A 20,255-nucleotide genomic window follows, 5' to 3' on the forward strand; every position below is an offset into this window, starting at 1 on the left:
AAAAAAATCATCTTACAGTTTTACAGATATTCAAAAACATAGTTTCTATATATACTATAATAATTATTTTATTATATATTTTTCATAGTTTATATATATATATATATATATATATATATATATCACATTGTTTTCGAACTGTAGCATATTTAATAAAAAAATCATCTTACAGTTTTACAGATATTCAAAAACATAGTTTCTATATATACTATAATAATTATTTTATTATATATTTTGCATAGTTTATATATATATATATATATATATATATATATATATATGACGTGCAATTATATATATATATATATATATATATATATATCACATTGTTTTCGAACTGTAGCATATTTAATAAAAAAATCATCTTACAGTTTTAAAGATATTCAAAATCATAGTTTATATATATACTATAATAATTATTTTATTATATATTTTTCATAGTTTATGTATATATATATATGACGTGCAATTATATATATATATATATATTCGTACTGTAGCATATTAAATAAAAGAAATCATCTTACAGTTTTAAAGATATTCAAAATCATAGTTTATATATATATACTATAATAATTATTTTATTATATGTTTTTCTTAGTTTATATATATATGACGTGCAATTATATATATATATATATATATATATCACATTGTTTTTGTACTGTAGCATATTTAATAAAAAAAACATCTTACAGTTTTAAAGATATTCAAAATCATAATTTATATATATACTATAATAATTATTTTGTTATATATTTTTCATAGTTTATATATATATATATATATATATGACGTGCACTTATATATATATATATCACATTGTTTTCGTACTGTAGCATATTTAATAAAAAAATTCATCTTACAGTTTTAAAGATATTCAAATCATAGTTTATATATATAAACTATAATAATCATTTCATTATATATTTTCCATATATATATATATATATATATATATTTATATACACATACATTTTTTTGAGTGAACATCAGGGCGAATTTTACTGATTTTACTACTTTGGTGCTACGCATGAAACATTTCTTACAATTATTAGGACAAATTCAGTCACTCATAAAGACAGTCATTTACTGTTATATCAATGTAACACATTCATATAACAATGCAGTGTCACCTGAAATCCTGAATAAACTATCTGTCTGGAATGAGCAAAAATTGGGTTTTAATCCAATCACAATCATGCCATACATTACTGGTTGCATCTGGGGATCTGTTTATTGGAATCATTCCCAGTTTAAATGTTCAGCCTTTTATAAAATCACATTGTTATTTACTTTTGACGTGTTTGTACATTGAGTCAAAGTCACAATAATCACTAATTGGTCTGTATTTTGTCAATGTAATGTCCAAATCACAAAACTTGGTACACATAAACAACAGGACAGTGTGAGAAAACATCCTTAATCTGGTGAATTTATTGAGTGCTCAGGGGTGTTGATCTAAAGGTAAACACATATCTCTGATGTTTATTAATTGCATTCATTTTAAAGTGTGAGAGATGGCAGATCAGTAGATGTTTGGCCTGAGATCATAACAGGAAGCTGTGGGGCCATAACAGATGAGAGGTGACAGAAATTACTTTTCCAGGAGGGCAGCTATGTCAGGCAATGTACAATGAAAATACAAGGAAACAGTGCAAAATAATTTTACACAAACATTTATTATGCATTTTATTTTATTTTTTATTTGTCACAAAATGTCTTACAAATTCTCACATTTTTTAATACATTTTCTTATACATTTCTTATACATTTTTTTTCTTGTACAGTTTTCTTACAGTTTGTTTTACAAAATATTTTTTTAGTAAATAAATATAATAATGATATACAAATAACTATTAATTGCAGCTTGCTGCTTTAAGTCAAGGACTTGGAGGGTTGGAAAGGCCACTCTTGTTGGTCCAGCAGATGGAAAACAGACTGAGAAAAGAAATCAAGGGTGTTCATCACAGGAGTTATTTTCTGATGTTCTCTCCATGTCTTAATCCATGACCTGAAGCAAAAACACATTACATGTATTATCTAAATACATTACATGCACACACAAGTTTATGGCAACAGGTTTGTGATGATTATATAACAGAAACAACAAACAAAATGAAACAACATTTCGCTTACCTCTAAGCTCTCGACTCTGTACTTTAAACCAGTCATGGAGATGGATCTTGTCCAGAGCGAGTCTCTTCTTTGGCTTAGGCTGCAGACAATCACAAATCAACTCGCAGCATTCTGTGAAAAAAATGAGAGACACGTCTGATTATTAGCTTATACTGATTACACATCTGATTATCACTTTCAGTATTCAAATTGTCCTTCTTTGTTCTGTGCTGAAGATCTTACTTTGTGACAGGCCTGGACTGGACCAGATGTTGGCAGCGGTCATGAACAGGTCCTCAGCTGCGGGTAAAAACCCGCACACCATTTCAAACAGGAGGATCCCGAGTGACCAAACTGTCATCGGCTTTGCTTGGTACTTGCCGGTGAAGTTGAACTCTGGAGGAAAGTACTCTCTTGTGCCTGGAAGAAAGACATGTTGTCTGATGTTTGATACATTTCCACAGCATGCTGACTATATAGGATGTGTTTCTGTGAGCTAATGATCAAAGCGGTTCGTGTAACATACCACAGAAGACTTTGTAGGCTGATTTTTTCAAGAGCGCGCCGCAACCGAAGTCAATAAGCTTCACCTCCATGGTGTCTGGATTAACCAGCAGGTTCTCCAGTTTGATGTCCCGATGGAAGACACCGTTCTCACAGCAAACGTTAGCGGCACGAACCACCTGCCACATAACGCGCCGTGCCGTGCGCTCGTTCAGGGTTCCTCCGTGGAGCTCCATGAAACTAAACAAGTCCATGCAAGGGAAGGGCCGCTCCATGACCATGGTGTAGTGGTCAGTGTCTTCCTGCCAGTCCAGGAGTTTAATGATTTCAGGAGAGCTGGGGCCCTTATTGGCCATGAATGTCAGGCCGATCTCCAATGGGAGGCATTTGGGATGACCAGGCTAAAAGAGAAAACATGACGGTTCGATGGAGGTGGTTTTTCCAAATACTTACTTCACAAATCAAAACAGTTGACAAATCATTTGTAGTAAAAATACAATGTTATACACTGAAAACACTGACTGAGAAGCAATGAGACAGAGAGCGCAGCACTCACCACTGTAATGTATGGCATGTCTGGTGCCTTCAGTGAAAATTTCACAGCCACCTGATCAATAAAACAAAGAGTTAAGAGTTAGCATGAGCACAGAGGTCACATCTTTCATCAATTCTGAAGAGATATGGTTTACAAGTTTTGTAAACCAAAAAAATAAAAATAGGAATTGATACCTTGAGTCCATCCTCGCGGCGAGTCCCTGCATACACCATGCCAAATCCTCCCTGACCCAGCTGGGGACCGATTTCATAACGCCTCAAAATGTAGTCTATTAAAAGGTCAACAGTTGTATTTAGTATGAAATACAGTTCTATACATTTTCATATTTAAGTTTACATTTTATAATAACATTTTCTAATTCGCATAGATTTATTGTTCTTACCCTTGTCCAGGACGTTCTGCTCTGGCTGTTCCTTAGCAGAAGGAGGGACCCTCAAAGTTGGAGCTAAAATGTGAATCAATTCAAAATAAATAATAATAAAACATACAGCATCTTCAAATTGGAGTGGTTCTTCATTTAGGGACACTTTTGATTTGAAATCTAAATTAAACTTTTTTAAGCAATGTAAATCAATAGATTTGTTTCTCAAATTAAATTCTAACATACTGATAATGACACCTAATATTCTTCAATCATGCTGTGATTTAAAGTTATTTCATTTCTGATCTCTAAACTGATAATGAAAGGAATATTTGGGACAGTATTTGATATTTATAAAAATCAGAAGAACAGAAGTTTCGGTAACTAAAGAATTAACGTTAGCTATAAATCAGTACTTGTATCATTATGGCATGTTTGTGTGATTGTACCATTGTCATGTCTCCGATATGTTCCCGCCACACACTTGAGCTCCTTCTCAGCCTTAACCAGGTCGTATTTTGCGGTTTTGCTGAGAGGAAAGCGGAGAGCGGGCCATTTGAGGAAGCTCTTCTTCTTTTTCTCCTCACTCCCTGCCTCCTTTCTCCCTCCATCAGTTTTATCAGGCCCAAACGGCCACTTCCAGTAGCACTTCTTCTTTTTCTCTTCTATCCCTGCCTCCTTTTTCTCTCCTTCACTCTCACTAGGCCCAAAAGGCCACCTCCAGAAGCACTTCTTTCTCTTTTTCTCCTCTCTTCCTGCCTCCTTTCTCCCTACATCAGGGTCACCAGGACCAACAGGCATCTCATCAAACTGACAAGGATGGTTTTTCGCCGTGTTGGTGGTGGATTTAAAACCGGGTTCGTGTACAGACTTCATTTCAAGCGCTTTTTAGACGTGAATTGAGCTGTACCACGATAAAACCGTTTGTGATTTTGCTATCAGATACTCGAAACTTGGAACAGATAGGCTACTCAGATACTCCAAAACAACCAACAAAGTGAGCAAGTGATTCTAATGCGTTTAAATACTTCAATACCAACGTTCTAATAGAACTATAGAAACTAGTGACGCCATGACAACCCAATCAGAGGTGCTGAAAACAATGAGAATTCGAAAAATGCAAAAATGGAAAGAAAGCAAAAGAAACGACGATGTCGTCTGGTCCTTTTGAAAGACAGTATTAATGTCGAATGATTTTTATGGGTTCAAATGTAAAAAATTGATTATTAATTCCAATTTAACAATTACTATAGTCAAATAATACATGTATAATTATAAAAAATAAAGTCATTCACGTGTTCACGTGCTTACACTTCACATAATAAGCCTGTTGGTGGCACTTGGGCTTCATTTAGCAACAATGACAGTTTCATCAAACGTAAACGGTATATTAATATGCAGAAGACTACGTAAATAGGAATAAATTAAACACTAACGTTTTATGGAAGTTTTTCTACTTAAGCAATTTCACATTACCATAATAATAGTGCTGTCAAGCAATTAAAAAATGAACAAATTCATCACAATTAGTCGCATAATAATACAGTACAATAAATTATATTGTCATAATTTTATATTGGATCTCCAAATTATTGTAGAAACAATATAAAGATGGTATATTTTAAATATTTTACTAAGTAGCCTATTATCAGTGAAGGCCAGATTGATACCAAATACATTTTATCCTCGATTTTAGCAATTAATTAACAATATTTCCCTATTTATGATGCTTTTGGTTATTTTCTAAATAAAACGATGTACATTTGTGAAGACTGGCTGTTTGCTTATGCTTTTACAGTTGTGAGATTAGAAAAAGAGATCATTTCAGAACCCGATAAATGTTAATAACTGAGCATTAAACATTTTTAAAATGAGAGGATGACCATTTTCCATTATTTCACATAGTGGTGTAAATGTTTGATCTGAATGCTCACAGTGAGTACATGTGTGAAACCTCTCAAATAAAATTACTTTTAAATGTTGTCTTTTATAAAGTTATAATTGTGATGTGAAACTTTAAATCTTTATTACCACATGCCTGTCAAAATCACATAGGAAAGATGAACCGGTAGTACTGCCACTCAGTTTTGGGTTTATATCAGTACGTTTTTAGTGGTGGAATGGAAAGAACAAATCTTTTTGAAACTCTGGATTTTTCCTGAATTAACTCTGTTTTTTTTATGAATCTGCTGAGTGAATGATTCTTCATTTTGTCCCCATTCTCTAATCAAAATGTTTCAAATAAAACATGTTTGGGAATATTATTTAAATTCATTTTAAGACTTTCTCGTGTGCCATAAAATGTCAGTTTCTATCCTTTTACTCATCCTTTAACTGCGTGAATTACATTATCCTACTGAATTAGCAGTGGATTTAAGAAATTGTGTGATGTTTTTGTGGTATTAGCTTTGGCTTAGGCCTATTTTTCATCACAAAAAATAAACTTTTTTTTCTTTCTTTTTTGGGGGGAAAGTTGATGTATGTTAGTTAGAGAGGGGAAAGCCATTGTTAAAATAACTGAATTCATTATGTGACATGTTTGAGTCTTAAGTTTGCAGTTTCCCCTCCTACTAATATTTATGTATTTCTTCTTGAGTAATGCATTCCAAGCACACGTTAAAGATATGGCTATCAAATTAGTATTAAATTAAACACGAACTGATCTGAAGGGGTTACTAGATAGACGGAATGTTGTACGTGTTAAGTTGGCCGCTAGATGTCAGTACTAACCTAGTCATCTTTCGCTGTCTACCGTAAGGTCAAACTCGCTTACAAAAAATGTGTTTTTTCCGAGTTTATCTTTTCCAGCAACAAATCTATACATTCCAGATAATATTAGCTGATTTGTTACCAATCTGTAGTTATATTTTAATGGTAAATACTTTACAATAGATTGAGATTTTGCATATATCTGGTTTTGGTCAGCACTTGTTCACCTTAAATCATTAAGTGTTTTTTCTTCTTCTTGTATTAAATGTGGAATTCGGTAAAGCATTTTTATTGGAAAGAAAAAGACAAAGTATTGTGCTTTGTAACTTTATTTTCTCACATTCAGAAAAAAAACTGAAGAGTACACACTTTTAAATAGGTAATAACTCTCTTATGTAGAAAAATAAATGGAAGAAAAGTGCTAAACAAAAATCTTTGATTAAGTTTCAGTAAGTCAAATTAAAAAAAAAAAAGTAAAGTAAAAAAATGACAGGCAGAAAATATCTGACAGAAAGTCCTCTTTCAATGGGAAATTGCATTTTAAGCATGTAAAACGTCTAACATATTCGTGAATTTTGGAGAAGACCTGCACAGATCTACATTACATTTTACTTTTTTTAAATTCATACAGCCTATGTAAATTTAAAGTAAAGTAAAGTTTTATTTAAAGTAAAAAAAAAAGACAGTAGGCAATATTCTTTTTTAATTAACATTGACATTTGTAAGTGCATGAACTGATCGTCTCTAGACAATAGAGCTAATATATAAAAATAAGGCTATCAGACCACGCAGGCTGAACTGTGGGGTAAACAGACACGTCTCATTAATATATTTAGCCATGGAAAACGTTCGGCGAGGTCGAGTTCCTCCGTGACCAGCGAAGCTTGCGATGACACGGCTTCTCGAGGGAATCTCTCGAATGATAAAGGGCCTCAGCTGAGCGCACCAATTTCATGATCACCTTCCATTACACACTTGTAATACCATCCGACTGTTAGTCCAAAAAGGAGCTAGAAGTCAGACCAACCGGCAGCAGGCAGGCAAGGGTAGCCGAAAACCTTTGTTCTCTACAAACCATATTTGCAGTATCTCTTCTTCCAGCAACCTCACAATGAGGTGACTCTTCAAATCCATCCCACATATCAAGATGTGGATTTTTATAAGGGTGTGAATGAGCTTTGGAAATACAGATGGGGGAAACGTCTTAAGAATGGCCGTTTTGGTGCTTAGTCCTCCGACTTCTGAAATCCTTTCACCATAAACAGAAGTCTATACCTCACATAAGTCTGCCCTCCAAAACTGCAAATAACATCTCTTGACAGTTCATATCTGACAGTTATGTTTTCTTCTCATTAATAGCCATTATTTCGATGCTTTGATTTTAAAGACCGAGGGAGATCTGGTAGCACCTGAGACGGTCAACAGCCAGCCGGCACATCTGCGATGAAGTCAAACTCGTTCTGACCCAGCCACAGCTCTGGAAGCTCATTGGCACGGTCCAAACCGAGCTCCACCACAAGCGACATCAGAACTTCCTCATCGACCGGATCAGAATCAATGATTCCAGGTGCCTGTGTCGCCCCAGGGGTGGTGATCTGTCCCGGGCCCAGCATGGTGGCTCCGTACCCTCGGCCGGTTCCGGTTGTAGCTGCAGAAGACAGATTCTGATAGTGACTGTTGAGTTTCTGGAGCTGCATGGAGGCTATGAGATGCTGGCCGGACTGCAGGCAGAAAGGCTGGGGTTTTCCCAACACCGGGGAGCTGGGATGGAGGGCAGCGGAGGGGAACTGAGGGCTCGTCTTGCCTGAACCAGAGTAGTGTAGGAGAGAGAGGGAGTCACGATCCTTCATGGTGGCACTAGAACGCAGGAGGCTCATTAGACGGACACACCTGAAGGAAAAAGAAAACGATAACATGAAAGTCCCTTCAAAACCTCTTTTGCGTTCCACAACAGAACATTTGGAATGAGGGCTGGAATACATTACATGACTTTTAGAACAGATTAAGCATCATACACATCCTAAAATAGTTCCAGAGAACAACTAGGCATCATACATAACTGAGCGCACACACTACCAGACAAACAACAAACTCATGGAGAAATGTGTGCCTCATTGCAAGGAGATAGATGACAAATAAAAACAATGTGTTCTAAAACATGTTTGAAATCCTCTGACTAGATGAATTAACATCTGTGTCCATCGTACACTACTCAGACTGGCTCTATAATGAGCAAATCCAGTAAAAAATCCATGCTAAAAATCATGCACACTCTTAAAAATAAAGGCACTTTAAAAGGTTCTTCACAGCGATGCCATAGAAGAACCATTCAGTCAAAGGTTCTTTAAAGAACCATCTCTTTCTTACCTTTTTATAATCTGAAAAACCTTCTTTCACCACAAAGAAAGTTCTTCGGATGTTGAAGGTTCTTTATGAAACCATTTAGACAAAGAAGTTCCTTCCATGGCATCATGCAGCACCTTTATTTTTAAGGGTGTAATGTATTCCAGTCTTAAATGATTAAGATTTTTGAGTGAACTATGCCTTTAACTAAGATCACAAGGCAGGAGTTTATCAATGGATCAGAAGGGCAGCAAGTCTTATGATTTCCAAGACTATCTGCAGAGATGAGCCATTCATAATCCCTCAGATGTGGGGTTAATTATGGAGTACGTAACAGCGTCCTGTGACTCCATATCCTCACATGTGCTCGCACACACGGAGGACAAGTAATGAGACACTTAATCATATGTGCTGCTCCGCTCTCCTCAATCCCCACTTAAAGCCATTCTTTTGGGGGAAGGCATAATTGCTGAAAGCTGGCATGCAGCTGCAATGGACCTCCAGCAACGAGCAGCACACAGGCTCATCTCAGCACCCCTCCCAGACATTGACAGCTGTAGGGCATTCATCTCGAGATCTTTGTGTTTAGCTCATTGTATTCATTATTCATGGCCTGGAAGCAGTCACATATAACACGATGAAGCCTACAACTTAATTAGACCAAGACAAATGTAAAACCGAACTTGTGGTTATCTGCAAAGCTGAGCTTTTAATATCAGACTAGTTTTGTTGGTAAAAAAAAAAAAACATCATAGATACATTAAATATATTATTTCAAAAGCATATAAGCCATACAAATATGATAACCTTTTTTTCCGGTGTCAATCTTGTGTCACAATCTGTGTGGTGCAGTACAGATAACTGCTCATTTCCTACAATCACTAACCAGTGAGCTGTGGGTTAGCGGTGTCAGTTAAACAGTCAGTTATGACATAAACAAGATTAACAGTTGATGACATTCAACTGATTTACAACCACTTACTGGCTACTCCCAAAACAGAGCGATGAATGTGTTGCGTAATAAATATCCATATTTAGTATTTAAGATTGGTTGTGTAATATGTAGTAAATTCTATAAAAGTTAGTTTTATCTACACTTTTAATTTTAATTTAGCTTTCTCGCGTCATTAAAACAACAGTAAAAAGTTTTAATAATATAGTTTAAAAGTTGTTTATTAAATGTTGGAAATTGTAATTATATATATATATATATATATATATATATATATATATATATATATATATATATATATATATATATTGTTGGAAATGGAAATATATTAAAGTTTAAAAAAAGTAATTTAAAAACTTACCTTTATAGGAGAAATGGTCAAATTGCGTTCGTGTTGCGAATCCAGTATGACTAAAGAACAAGACTTTTTATCATTTATAAAAATGACTGTATGCGTTAAATATGTACTGCATGAAAATAAAGCCGTAGGGTGCTGTTGTATTTGGCAAAGACAGATACGAAGTCGACCCTGGACGTGAAGTTAGAGCAATGTTTCCCGTCCTGTTGCAGGAGAGCACCCTCAATGAACTGTTACTGAATCAAAGGCATTAGCCTAAATACACACACTCGACGCTCTCAAGAGAGACCTGAGTCGGCTCGAAAACCTGACATGGAGCTTATGAGAAACTGGACTTTGACAAGTCGACGACTGGTGAAGTGTAAGAGGATAATTTACAGTTTTAACACATTTGAAGGATTATTTGACTCCAGAATTAATATTCTGTCATAATTTACTCAGCAAAGCCATATTTAAAACTTAAAACTGTCACCATACAACTATAAATATAAGCAGCTCACATTACTCCAGTGATGTTGTTTTCTAAAGCAACATAATGTTGCAGCTTTTCTGTGACGGATATTATTATAAATTAACGTATTGATACATTTAGCTTTAAAGCTTTTATGGAAACTAAAATAAGTATTGAGTAACTATCGTTACGATACAAATTACTACTGGCTCCGTGTGCCAGAGTGGACATGTTTCCCACGTTTTCTGTCCAACCTTATAAAGTGCAAGGGCACTCACTATTCAGCCACACACCTCAGTCACTGTTGCCATAATAGATCACTTACTAATTATCTTTCATAGACACACCACAGACAGTAAGAAAATCGCTGAGGCAATTAGTCGTGACAGTCATACAGATTTTCTAAAACACAATGGTAAACAACTAAATGTATGTTGTTGATTTTTATATTTTTAACTTAAAATTAAAGTTGTTTTTAACCATTTCCCCGAGGAACAACCGCACGGACAAAACTAGAAATGGTCACATTCTTCACTGAATCGTTATAAATAAAACTTAACCACATCAATCAAAAACCTCAATTTCGACCCAACAAAACTTGAGCTGCTCATCTCAGTATTGATTAAAGATGAGATGCAGCCAAACGGCGGCTTTCTTTTCCGTTTTAACGGGTTTAAAGACCGCATCTGTCGTCATTCATGAAGACACTTCACATGTAGATTAGGAGGGAAGTGACGGGTAAAGGAGCAGGGATTTGCTTTACTCCTGTGGGAAACGTTATGCAAATGAAGACAAACGGTTTTGACATGCCCTTTGTTTGGCAAAACTCAAGAACTAATGTCATAAAGGCCACTTTTGTGTAGAATAATAGGTCACACTCCTCAAATACTTCATTTCAGTCCAGTGCTGCTGACAAAAACTCTGTAGAAATCTGTTTGGATCAATGGAGTGAATAGAAGATCAGTCAGAATGAAAGGTTGAACACGTAGTCAGAGAAGATAGACTAGCACTTTGCATAAAATTCGTTGGGATGTCAAACATAGCCTACAACTAGATGAGCAGGTGCCAGTAGAAACGTCTACTAGTCTGGGTAGATGATCAACAACTCAGGCAGCTATAGGTCAATGTCAAAAAAGGTGAAAAAATAACACTAAATTACTTCCTCAGAAAAGGTCAAATATGTTTTTCAAGGTTATATATAGCTAAAAAATAAATATGGGTTATTTTACAGGAAATGTGAAAAATAACACTAAAATACTTAAACAATTCCTCAGAAAAGGTCAAATATGTTTTTCAAAGTTGTATATAGCTTACAGGGAATAATATTCAAATTTAAGATTTTTTTCAAAATTTGTAATAAATTTTACTTTTTAAAATTAAAAACATGATCATAGAAGAGCTGTATTTCAGTCGTTTTGTATATGTTGCCGTTTTAATGCATTACACTACCAGTCAAGTTTTTGAACAGTAATATTTTTAATGTTTTTTTTTTTTTTTAAGAAGTCTCTTCTGCTCACCAAGCATTTATTTTATTTATTACAGCAAAAACAGTACAATTTTTAAATGTTTTCTATTATTTAATTTATTCCTGAGATTTTAAGGCTGAATTTTCAGCATTACTACAGTCCATGATCCTTCAGAAGTCATTCTTATAGTGTGATTTGCTGCTCAAAAACATTTATGATGTTGAAAACAGCTGAATAGTTTTTTTTTTTTCAGGTTTGTTTGATGAATATAATGTTCTGAAGAACAGCATTTATCTGAAATAGAAATTTAATTGTAACATTATAAATGTCTTTATCATCACTTTTGATCAATTTAAAGCATCCTTGCTAAAAAAAAAAAGTGTTAATTAAAATTAAAATTGTTTCTGGAACAGCAAATCAGCATATTAGAATGATTTCTGAAGGATCTTGTGACACCTTGTGATGCTAAAAATGTAGCTTTGATCACATAAATAAATTTCATTTTAAAGTATATTCAAATAGAAAAAGGTTATTTCAAATAGTAAAAATATTTTTGAATTTTACTGTTTTTGCTGTACTTTGGATCAAATAAATGCAGGCTTCTTTAAAAAAACATCAAAAAATCTTACCGTTCAAAAACTTTTGGTAGTGCATAACCAAAATACAAAAAAACAAAACAGTATTCAATATGCATATTTTAAACTATTAAAACTTATAAAACGAGACACTAGGGTGCCACGTTTCAAACAACAAATAAGAAATGTATTCAATCCGTTATTTATTTAATCGTTCTGCTCCAGAAAACGCAGAGGAAAAATCAAAAGCAGGATCACGGAGTATTGAGTAGACTGTTTGGTTCTACACGCATTAGGGTTTTAATAGGGCGAGCCACTGAAAATCAGTCCCGTCTCTCCACTTAATTCTAAACGTTTTACAGCGCTCTTTTGGTAGCATGGATCAGTTTATGGGCCTAAAATGCAATAAGCCCCATCTCTCAAAGCTAATAAAGGACTTAATGAATCACACTTGGTGTGCCATTGAGAGAAACCTCCGCAACCGAGAAATCCATAAAGATCATGCTGAAAAGAACAGGACTTCCACATGTGGCAGATCCCAGTGAAACACAAGGACAACACTCACTCACATGGAAAAAAAGCCACACAATTACTTTTTTGTATTTTAATATATACCAGAAAAGCATTTATACAAAAATTTAAAAGTTGACAGCTTGCAAACATTTTAAATTTCTGATTCACTCATTAAACACAAAGAAAGTAAACATTGTGGTAAAAAGCATGTTATAGGCAACATAAAAGAGATCATGAAGCCAACTTGACTTGGAATTTGGTCAGTCTGTATATTAAACTTCACTTATCTAATCCATAACTGGACTGCAGCTGAAAAATTATAAAAGATGGTTTGATTAAGGGGAAAGAAGCCGAACCGTAAAGATCTGAGCGACTTGGTGTGTCCTGTCCATCTAAACCATGGATACACATGTTTCCGGGACGCATCTTTCAACACTTTGACAAAACAATATCTCATTTTCAAATGATTCCATATTAAAAACAGAAAAGCTGACAAAAACCATGTTATTTATGACATCCACACCCACAACATGTTGCATTCACGCTCTGTGTTTCATCCGAAAATGGCTTTGGATTTCTGTAAAAAAGCACACCCATTAAATACTTGTCTCAGATCCAACATTGACTAAAACCGTTCAAATGTGGCAACATTGGCCCATCTCTGCATTTAAAAAAATGTTCCCTGGAAACATTCAAGTAATGTTTTCCAAGCTCCCCTCTGGCGATGACTCCGACATACTGTCTTCATTAGAGGAGCAGGGCCTGATTTGGAAACATGAGCTGGGAGCCCACTCCTAAACTACATTCTTCAGATTCCCTGTAAACAAGCAGGGGAGAAGACGGGTGAAGATGATTCTTCAACAGAAAACATATTGAGAAATATTAATACACAGTGATGGAGACATGTGGTTTCATCAATGTAACAGTGAAAGATTCTAAGGTGTCCACCTGAACATCCGCACGAGAACCTACCACATTTAAATGTCACAATAACACGAACTGAAACAAAGCAGAGTGGATGCAAATCTGGAAAAGAAACAGGATTTCCTATGACGTCTCTTACGGAAGCACAAGCTATTCAAATAATTCTAAATCTAAATCAATTTACATAGATTTACAAACCGCAATTTGCATTGGAATCGTGCCTGCCATTCACACCAACACCATACAGTTGAGCTGAAAAAGGACGACCCCTTTGTTCTCAACCAGCTGGTGTTTTGATAACATTATGGTTGGCTAATGAATTTGAATTTAAGGCACTAAAGGAAATCCTGGTTTAAAAAAGGAAATCGATAGGAATCCATACTTTACAAAGCAAGCTTTATAATCGATAATTAATTTAATCTCCTTTAAAACCGTGGAGAAAAAGCGTTCCCTCATTTTCCGAGATTTAATCGGAAGCCATACATTTACAGTGACACACTGTTTTCAAGCACAAGAAGTTCCTCTTTGAAGGTTGCGGTTCTGAAGCCCTTGGAACTAATTACCTTCAATTCTCATTTGAAATGAGCAAGCTTTTCCTTTCCTAAAACTCGTAAATGTAGGAAACCGTAAATGTTTATGAATGTATTTACATGTAGAATTTAGCAGATGTGCGATGATCTCCCGTCTCCGTCTTTTCCGGCCTACATATGCATGCTGTTTTCAAATATGGACTGTTTTTAGGGATGGAATCAACAAAAATGTCCAGTTTGTTTGAGACACTCAAACAATACGGTCTCTATTAACACCCACTGTTTAAAATTATACAGCCTTCAAGATGAGATCGATAAACTCTGCAGTATTTGCTGATCAGACCCACTGAAAACAACCATGTATGGTGTTTACTCGTTTTTGCCCCTTTTTCTGTCAGCGTTTTATAACGCAAGGCTGAGTGTCGTAAATGTTACCCAGATGTGCTTGGAAACTCCGGTAATGTGTAACAACTGCAAACCTCTCTATTTATTACCTGCATTAATCAATCGCCATACTTTTTTTTCACAGAGAAATGGTTGTGAATATTCACAGAATAGTGCATGTTTGGGACTTCAGGTAACTCTTAGCACAGGTTGGCACTCGTCTTCCATTTTTGATTTCCTTTTCCTTTATAAAAACAGTGCTTATGTTGACATGAGACCGTAAACAACCAGTAAGCACAGGAGAAAAATCCTAATTAAAGAGTTTAATTGATGTGAGCTGTTTAGTTGAGGCACATGGGGTTGCGTGAGCTTGTTGAAAAGCGATACGGGAGTCTTTAGGAATCCCTGCACTTCAATGGTGTAATTTTGTGGCTAATAAAACCTCATCACAAACAATTACTTCCTCCTAATATAAACCCAACCATTTGATGTCTATTGACCAGTGTGCTCCGCTGACCTGACTATCCAAACAACAATTACCACAGAATAAATGGCTTACAAATAGTGGCAGTTGAGTCCATTTGATTGACCTGGCACACAGAAGTGTCATTGATTTTGTAAAATAAAATAAAATAAAATAAAATAAAATAAAATAAAATAAAATAAAATAAAATAAAATAAAATAAAATAAAATAAAATAAAATAAAATAAAATAAAATAAAATAAAATAAAATTTGTCCTAACTTCATTTCAGATTAAAAGGTTTAAATAATCCATTTGTTTTGGGACTTAATTATTCATTTTTGCTGCATTATCTAAAACTTTGCAGTGTTGTTTTAAATTGAGATAAAATACATTATTCTATTTTAATATATTTTAAATTGTAATTTATTCCTAATCAACGTATTCATTGCACTTTATTTATAATTTATTATTTTATTACAATTTATTAATTGTAATTTATTTATTAATAATATATATTATTTAGAACTTATTACATTGTTATTTATTTAGTAAATAATCAGAAACCAGAAAGCTCATTGCCGCCATGAAATAAATAAAAAAAAAATGTTTTTGTGACTTTTTATATCACAGTGCTGACTTTTTTTCCCTCAGAATTGTAATACAAACTTGCAATTCTGACTTTATTCTCAGAATTGCATGATATAAACACAATTATTATAAAGTCAAAAACTGTGTGATGTAAACTTGCAAATAAAGTCACAATTCTGATCTTTTCTCAGAACTGCATATCATCAATCATGAGAAATGATGATAAAAACTCACAATGCAAGTTTGTATCTCGAAATTCTGACTTTTTTCTCGCAATTCTGACTTTATTTCTCAGAATTGTGAGTTTATATCTCACAATTTTGACTTTGTAACTCACAGCTGCGAGTATGTATCACGCAATTCTGAGAAAAGGTCAGATTTGCGCGTTTATATCTTGCATTTCTGACTTTATAACGCAACTGGAAGTTTATCAATTCTGAGAAAGAAGTCAGAATTGTGAGTTCGTATCATTCAATTCTGAGTTAAAAAAAAGAACTGCGAGATGTAAACTCGCAATTGAGAGGAAAAAAGTCAGAATTGTGATAAAAAGTTGCAATTTACCTTTTTAAGTTTTTTATGCAGTGGCGGAAATGGGGTTCCATAGAAACCATTCAAATGCGTTGATTTAGTGCTCAAGAAACATTTTTTTAATTATCAATGTTACAAAGGGATGTGCTGCTTAAAACTGTTGTAGAAAACATGCTAATTTTTTTTCAGGATTCTTCGCTGAATAGAAGGTTCCAAATAACAGCATTTTTTTAAAACATTTTTTGTAACACAAAACTATGATTTTTTTATTTATTTAATGCATGCTTACTGAATAAGCTTTTACTTTAATTTTCAAAAAATTAAGAAATAAATCTTCCTGACCCCAAACCTTTAAATGGTTATAATACAGATAATTGTCTTTGTACACATTTGATTGCATGAATCTACTCTGAATACCTTACATAAGATGTGCCACATACAAGTAAAATGACAGACAGATAATTGCTCCAAAATGCATTTTAAACTAAAAATACCCCAAAACAATTATATCTGAGACATAGTTAGAGGCTTTAGTAGTGCATTTTACATACCACACGTAAATACTCTGTTTCAACATGGCAGAACAGATGCCACTGAAAAGTCATATATGCCTATATAAACACATTGGTTAACCTAAAGAAGCCATACAGAATCTAAGTAGAGGACTTTGTCAGTTCTCATAAAACTGAGGATGTGATGTGTTGCATGCAGCACTTAATGTAGCTCCACTACTGACCTCTGTACACCATTTCACTCTCTAATGACCCTCTGTAAGCAGAAGATCCTAAAAGCCAAACTGATCTGGAGTCTGTGCCCAAGCGTGATAGCTTTGCACATATAGCAGTCTAATATAAGAGTCTATAGCAGTCTTAAGAGATGGGTGGAAACCCTAAAATGGAAGTTGAGCATTCACCGCCTTAAGCCCTTTTTAATTAGTCCCTAGAGCTGCGGGACAGAGCAAACACGTAGCACATGCTACACATACCGCATGGGCATAGAAAATAAGCATGTTTGTCTTGTACTGTTTAAGGAATAGGCAACTCTCTCATGTTGTAAATACAAATAAACAGTGCCAAGGTAGAGGAATATTGAAAAGATCAATTATTTAGTATTAAAGTACTAAAATATGAGTTTTTATACAAAGCAAAGTTCAATTTTGGTTCTTATCTATATCTGTTAGTCTGACTTCACAAAAACTGGACAAAAATTTAAAAGACAAATTATTTTTGCTGTCTATGCAGGGTCAGAAAGCTCTTGGATTTCATCAAAAACATCCTAATTTATGTCCCGAAGATGAACGAAAGACATGAGGGTGAGTAATTAATGGCAGAATTTTCATTTTTGACTGAACTATCTCTTTAAGCTGAAAAAACGAGGTTGTCAGTTGTCAGTGTACTGACTGCTTCCTCACATGATGAGGTGATGACCTCTAAGTGACTTTTAGGTCAGCAGCAAAGATGCCTGTTCTCAAGAAGAGTAAGTGGAGGAGACGTTAACCAGAGCAGGGGCTGGAGTGAGAGATCAATAAGATGCAAATGGGGAGTGAAATGTTTAGTCGTAACTGAAACGCCACTAAGTAGACTGAAGCTAAGGTGGAGCAGATGTGACTGTCTGTTTCTTCAGCTTGTTGATGAGCATTTAAACTCAAAGGGTTGCACAAAAGTCAAGGGTGCTTAAACAAGTCAACTGCATCCCATAAGGAGTGAGGTGATAAGAACAGGAGACCACAAACCGCCACTCATGTCTCTCATAAACACCCGTGGTTTAGAGGGATGAACACTCAATACTTTTAAGAGACAGAGTTCACCCAAAGATTAACATTCAGTCATTATTTACTCGTAAATCACAAAAACGATTTCATACATGCTATGGAGTTCCAGTGTTGTTTTGGACTTCTTTGACTTGTTGAGATATTATTCAACATTTTTATAATTTTCTTTTGTCTTTTAGGGTGAACTACTCATTTAAAACATCACACTAGTGTTATTATTGTAAACTGAACCTAAAACAGTTTTTTCATTATTTGAAATAAACCTGATATAAAATATTTGATAAAAACTTAAATTAGAAATGTTGCATTGGCAACTAACTAAAATAAAATAAGTTATTATAAGTACTATAAAACAAATACTAAAATGACTGAAATTAATGAAATCTATATAGAAAAAAATATATATATATAAATGACAAAAGCACAACATTAATAAAACTGAAATAACAGATTGTTTAAAATACTGATAAATGCTATAATAGTATATAAATACAGAGATGTACAGTCTTTTTAACTCAAGAATGTGTAGTTTTGTTAACTTTTTTGTTAACTTTTACTTCACTGCATTTTAGAGAGATAATTAATACTTTCACTCCTATACATTTTTCAGGCCCTTTCATTACATTTGCAACTGCAATGCGCAAAAAATAAAAAACAGAAAGAAAAACTTTTTGCAAACCAGTTTTTTTTTTGCAAATTAGTCTTTTAATCAAATTCAGCTTCTTTGAATCTCTTGGGCTGATCTCCAGGGAATAATCTCTTTTTTGCTAAGGTTACTAAACAAACTCTTCCTTCATCATATAATTGCAGATTATGTTTATATTTGTATATAAATCTGCATATATTTGTTTGTTTTAGTGTGTTTAAGTGATTTTAAAGATTAACTGATCAATTCATTTCACAAAGACGTCTGAATGATCTAAATCTGATTTAAATCTTGGAGAAGCAAATTTTGTGTTAAAGAATATAACAATGATATTATATTTTTACTTTCCTATATTGTATATTGTATCACAATGTATATGCACTTGGTGTTAAAATTGTTATTTATTTAGTCATTACACACATAATCACATAATGAAAGCCCACTGCCGCCATGGAATTAAAAAACTAATTTTAAAAATGATTTTGCAACTTTTTATTTCACAATGTTGACTTTTTTCTTATCAGAATTGCATGATACAAACTTGCAATTCTGACTTTTTTCTCAGAATTGCGTGATATGAACTCAGTTGCGAGTTATAGTGTCAAAAATTGTGATATAAAGTCAGAATTGTGACTTTATATCTAACAATTCTGACTTTGTAATTCACAGTTGTAAGCTTATATCACACAATTTTTGACTTTATAAGATATAAGATATAAACTTGCAAATCTGACTTTTTCTCAGAAGTGCATGATAAATAAAGTCAGGAATTGTGCAATAAAAATGTGCAATTCTGACCTTTTCCCACAATTGTGAGTTTATTTAACTTTTTTTCACTTAAAAGTAGAATGAAATTTCATTTCAACATGGCTATATGGCTGTATGAACACAGACACATTGTTACTCACTGTCAGATACTAATTAATAACAATGATCAATGATTTACTGTAATGACATGAGGATTTTTCATTTTTGGGTGAGTAATCTTTCTAATGTTTGTTATCCTAACACAGACTGCAGAAACCCAGCACAGCGAGTCTGCCAAACATCAACAACCAGCCAGCTGTAGTTTTAATAGCAGTTACTTTAAATATTTTTACTGAAATATTTTTCTAATAAGCTACTTTAATATCCATAAATGTTTCTTTACTTAGCTTAGTTAACTTCCAGAACAAAAATCCAAGATGTCATCCAAGATCTTTCCAGGTCTTTCCTTCTTCAGTCAAAAAGAAATTAAGGTTTTTGAGGAAAATATTCCAAGATTTTCCTCCATATAGTGTCCACTGTATGGAGAAAAATCCTGGATTGTTTTCCTCAAAAACCTAATTTCATTTCAGCTGAAGAAAGACAGACATGAACATCTTGGCTGATATTGGGGTGAGTACATTATTAGGAAATTTTTATTCTGGAAGTGAGCTAATATGACTATCATCCTTTAAATATAAATATTAAATCATATTTTAAACAACACTATAAATAATATAAATAACACTAAAATAACACTGCACCACAC

The 20,255-nt window shown here is 33.9% G+C and overlaps 3 protein-coding genes across 4 annotated transcripts in view; all 3 read right to left on the reverse strand.

Annotated features, from left to right (window-relative positions):
* Positions 1 to 1,800: 1,800 nt before the first annotated feature.
* Positions 1,801 to 4,415, reverse strand: LOC127168814 (serine/threonine-protein kinase pim-2-like). The gene is made up of 8 exons (XM_051115898.1): positions 3,989 to 4,415; positions 3,561 to 3,623; positions 3,352 to 3,446; positions 3,179 to 3,229; positions 2,645 to 3,023; positions 2,362 to 2,538; positions 2,140 to 2,250; positions 1,801 to 2,014 (listed from the first exon to the last, which is right to left on the reverse strand). The coding sequence occupies exons 1-8, from the start codon at positions 4,413 to 4,415 to the stop codon at positions 1,977 to 1,979; spliced, it is 1,341 nt and encodes a 446-aa protein (XP_050971855.1). The 3' UTR covers positions 1,801 to 1,976.
* Positions 4,416 to 6,559: 2,144 nt separating this feature from the next.
* On the reverse strand, positions 6,560 to 10,142 carry cited1 (Cbp/p300-interacting transactivator, with Glu/Asp-rich carboxy-terminal domain, 1). The gene is made up of 2 exons (XM_051113667.1): positions 9,905 to 10,142; positions 6,560 to 8,138 (listed from the first exon to the last, which is right to left on the reverse strand). Exon 2 carries the CDS (start codon positions 8,123 to 8,125, stop codon positions 7,667 to 7,669), a length of 459 nt encoding a protein of 152 aa, XP_050969624.1. The 5' UTR covers positions 8,126 to 8,138; positions 9,905 to 10,142; the 3' UTR covers positions 6,560 to 7,666.
* A 2,855-nt stretch (positions 10,143 to 12,997) lies between these two features.
* Positions 12,998 to 20,255, reverse strand: part of hdac8 (histone deacetylase 8) — a 30,262-nt gene continuing 23,004 nt past the window's right edge. For both annotated transcript variants that reach the window (XM_051115895.1, XM_051115894.1), the window contains one exon: positions 12,998 to 13,723. In XM_051115895.1, coding sequence (XP_050971852.1) covers positions 13,701 to 13,723 — 23 coding nt within the window. In that variant the 3' untranslated portion in view covers positions 12,998 to 13,700. The remainder of the gene's footprint in view (positions 13,724 to 20,255) is intronic.

The sequence above is a fragment of the Labeo rohita genome, chromosome 7 (assembly GCF_022985175.1).
Source record: "Labeo rohita strain BAU-BD-2019 chromosome 7, IGBB_LRoh.1.0, whole genome shotgun sequence".
Taxonomy (NCBI): Eukaryota; Metazoa; Chordata; class Actinopteri; order Cypriniformes; family Cyprinidae; genus Labeo; species Labeo rohita.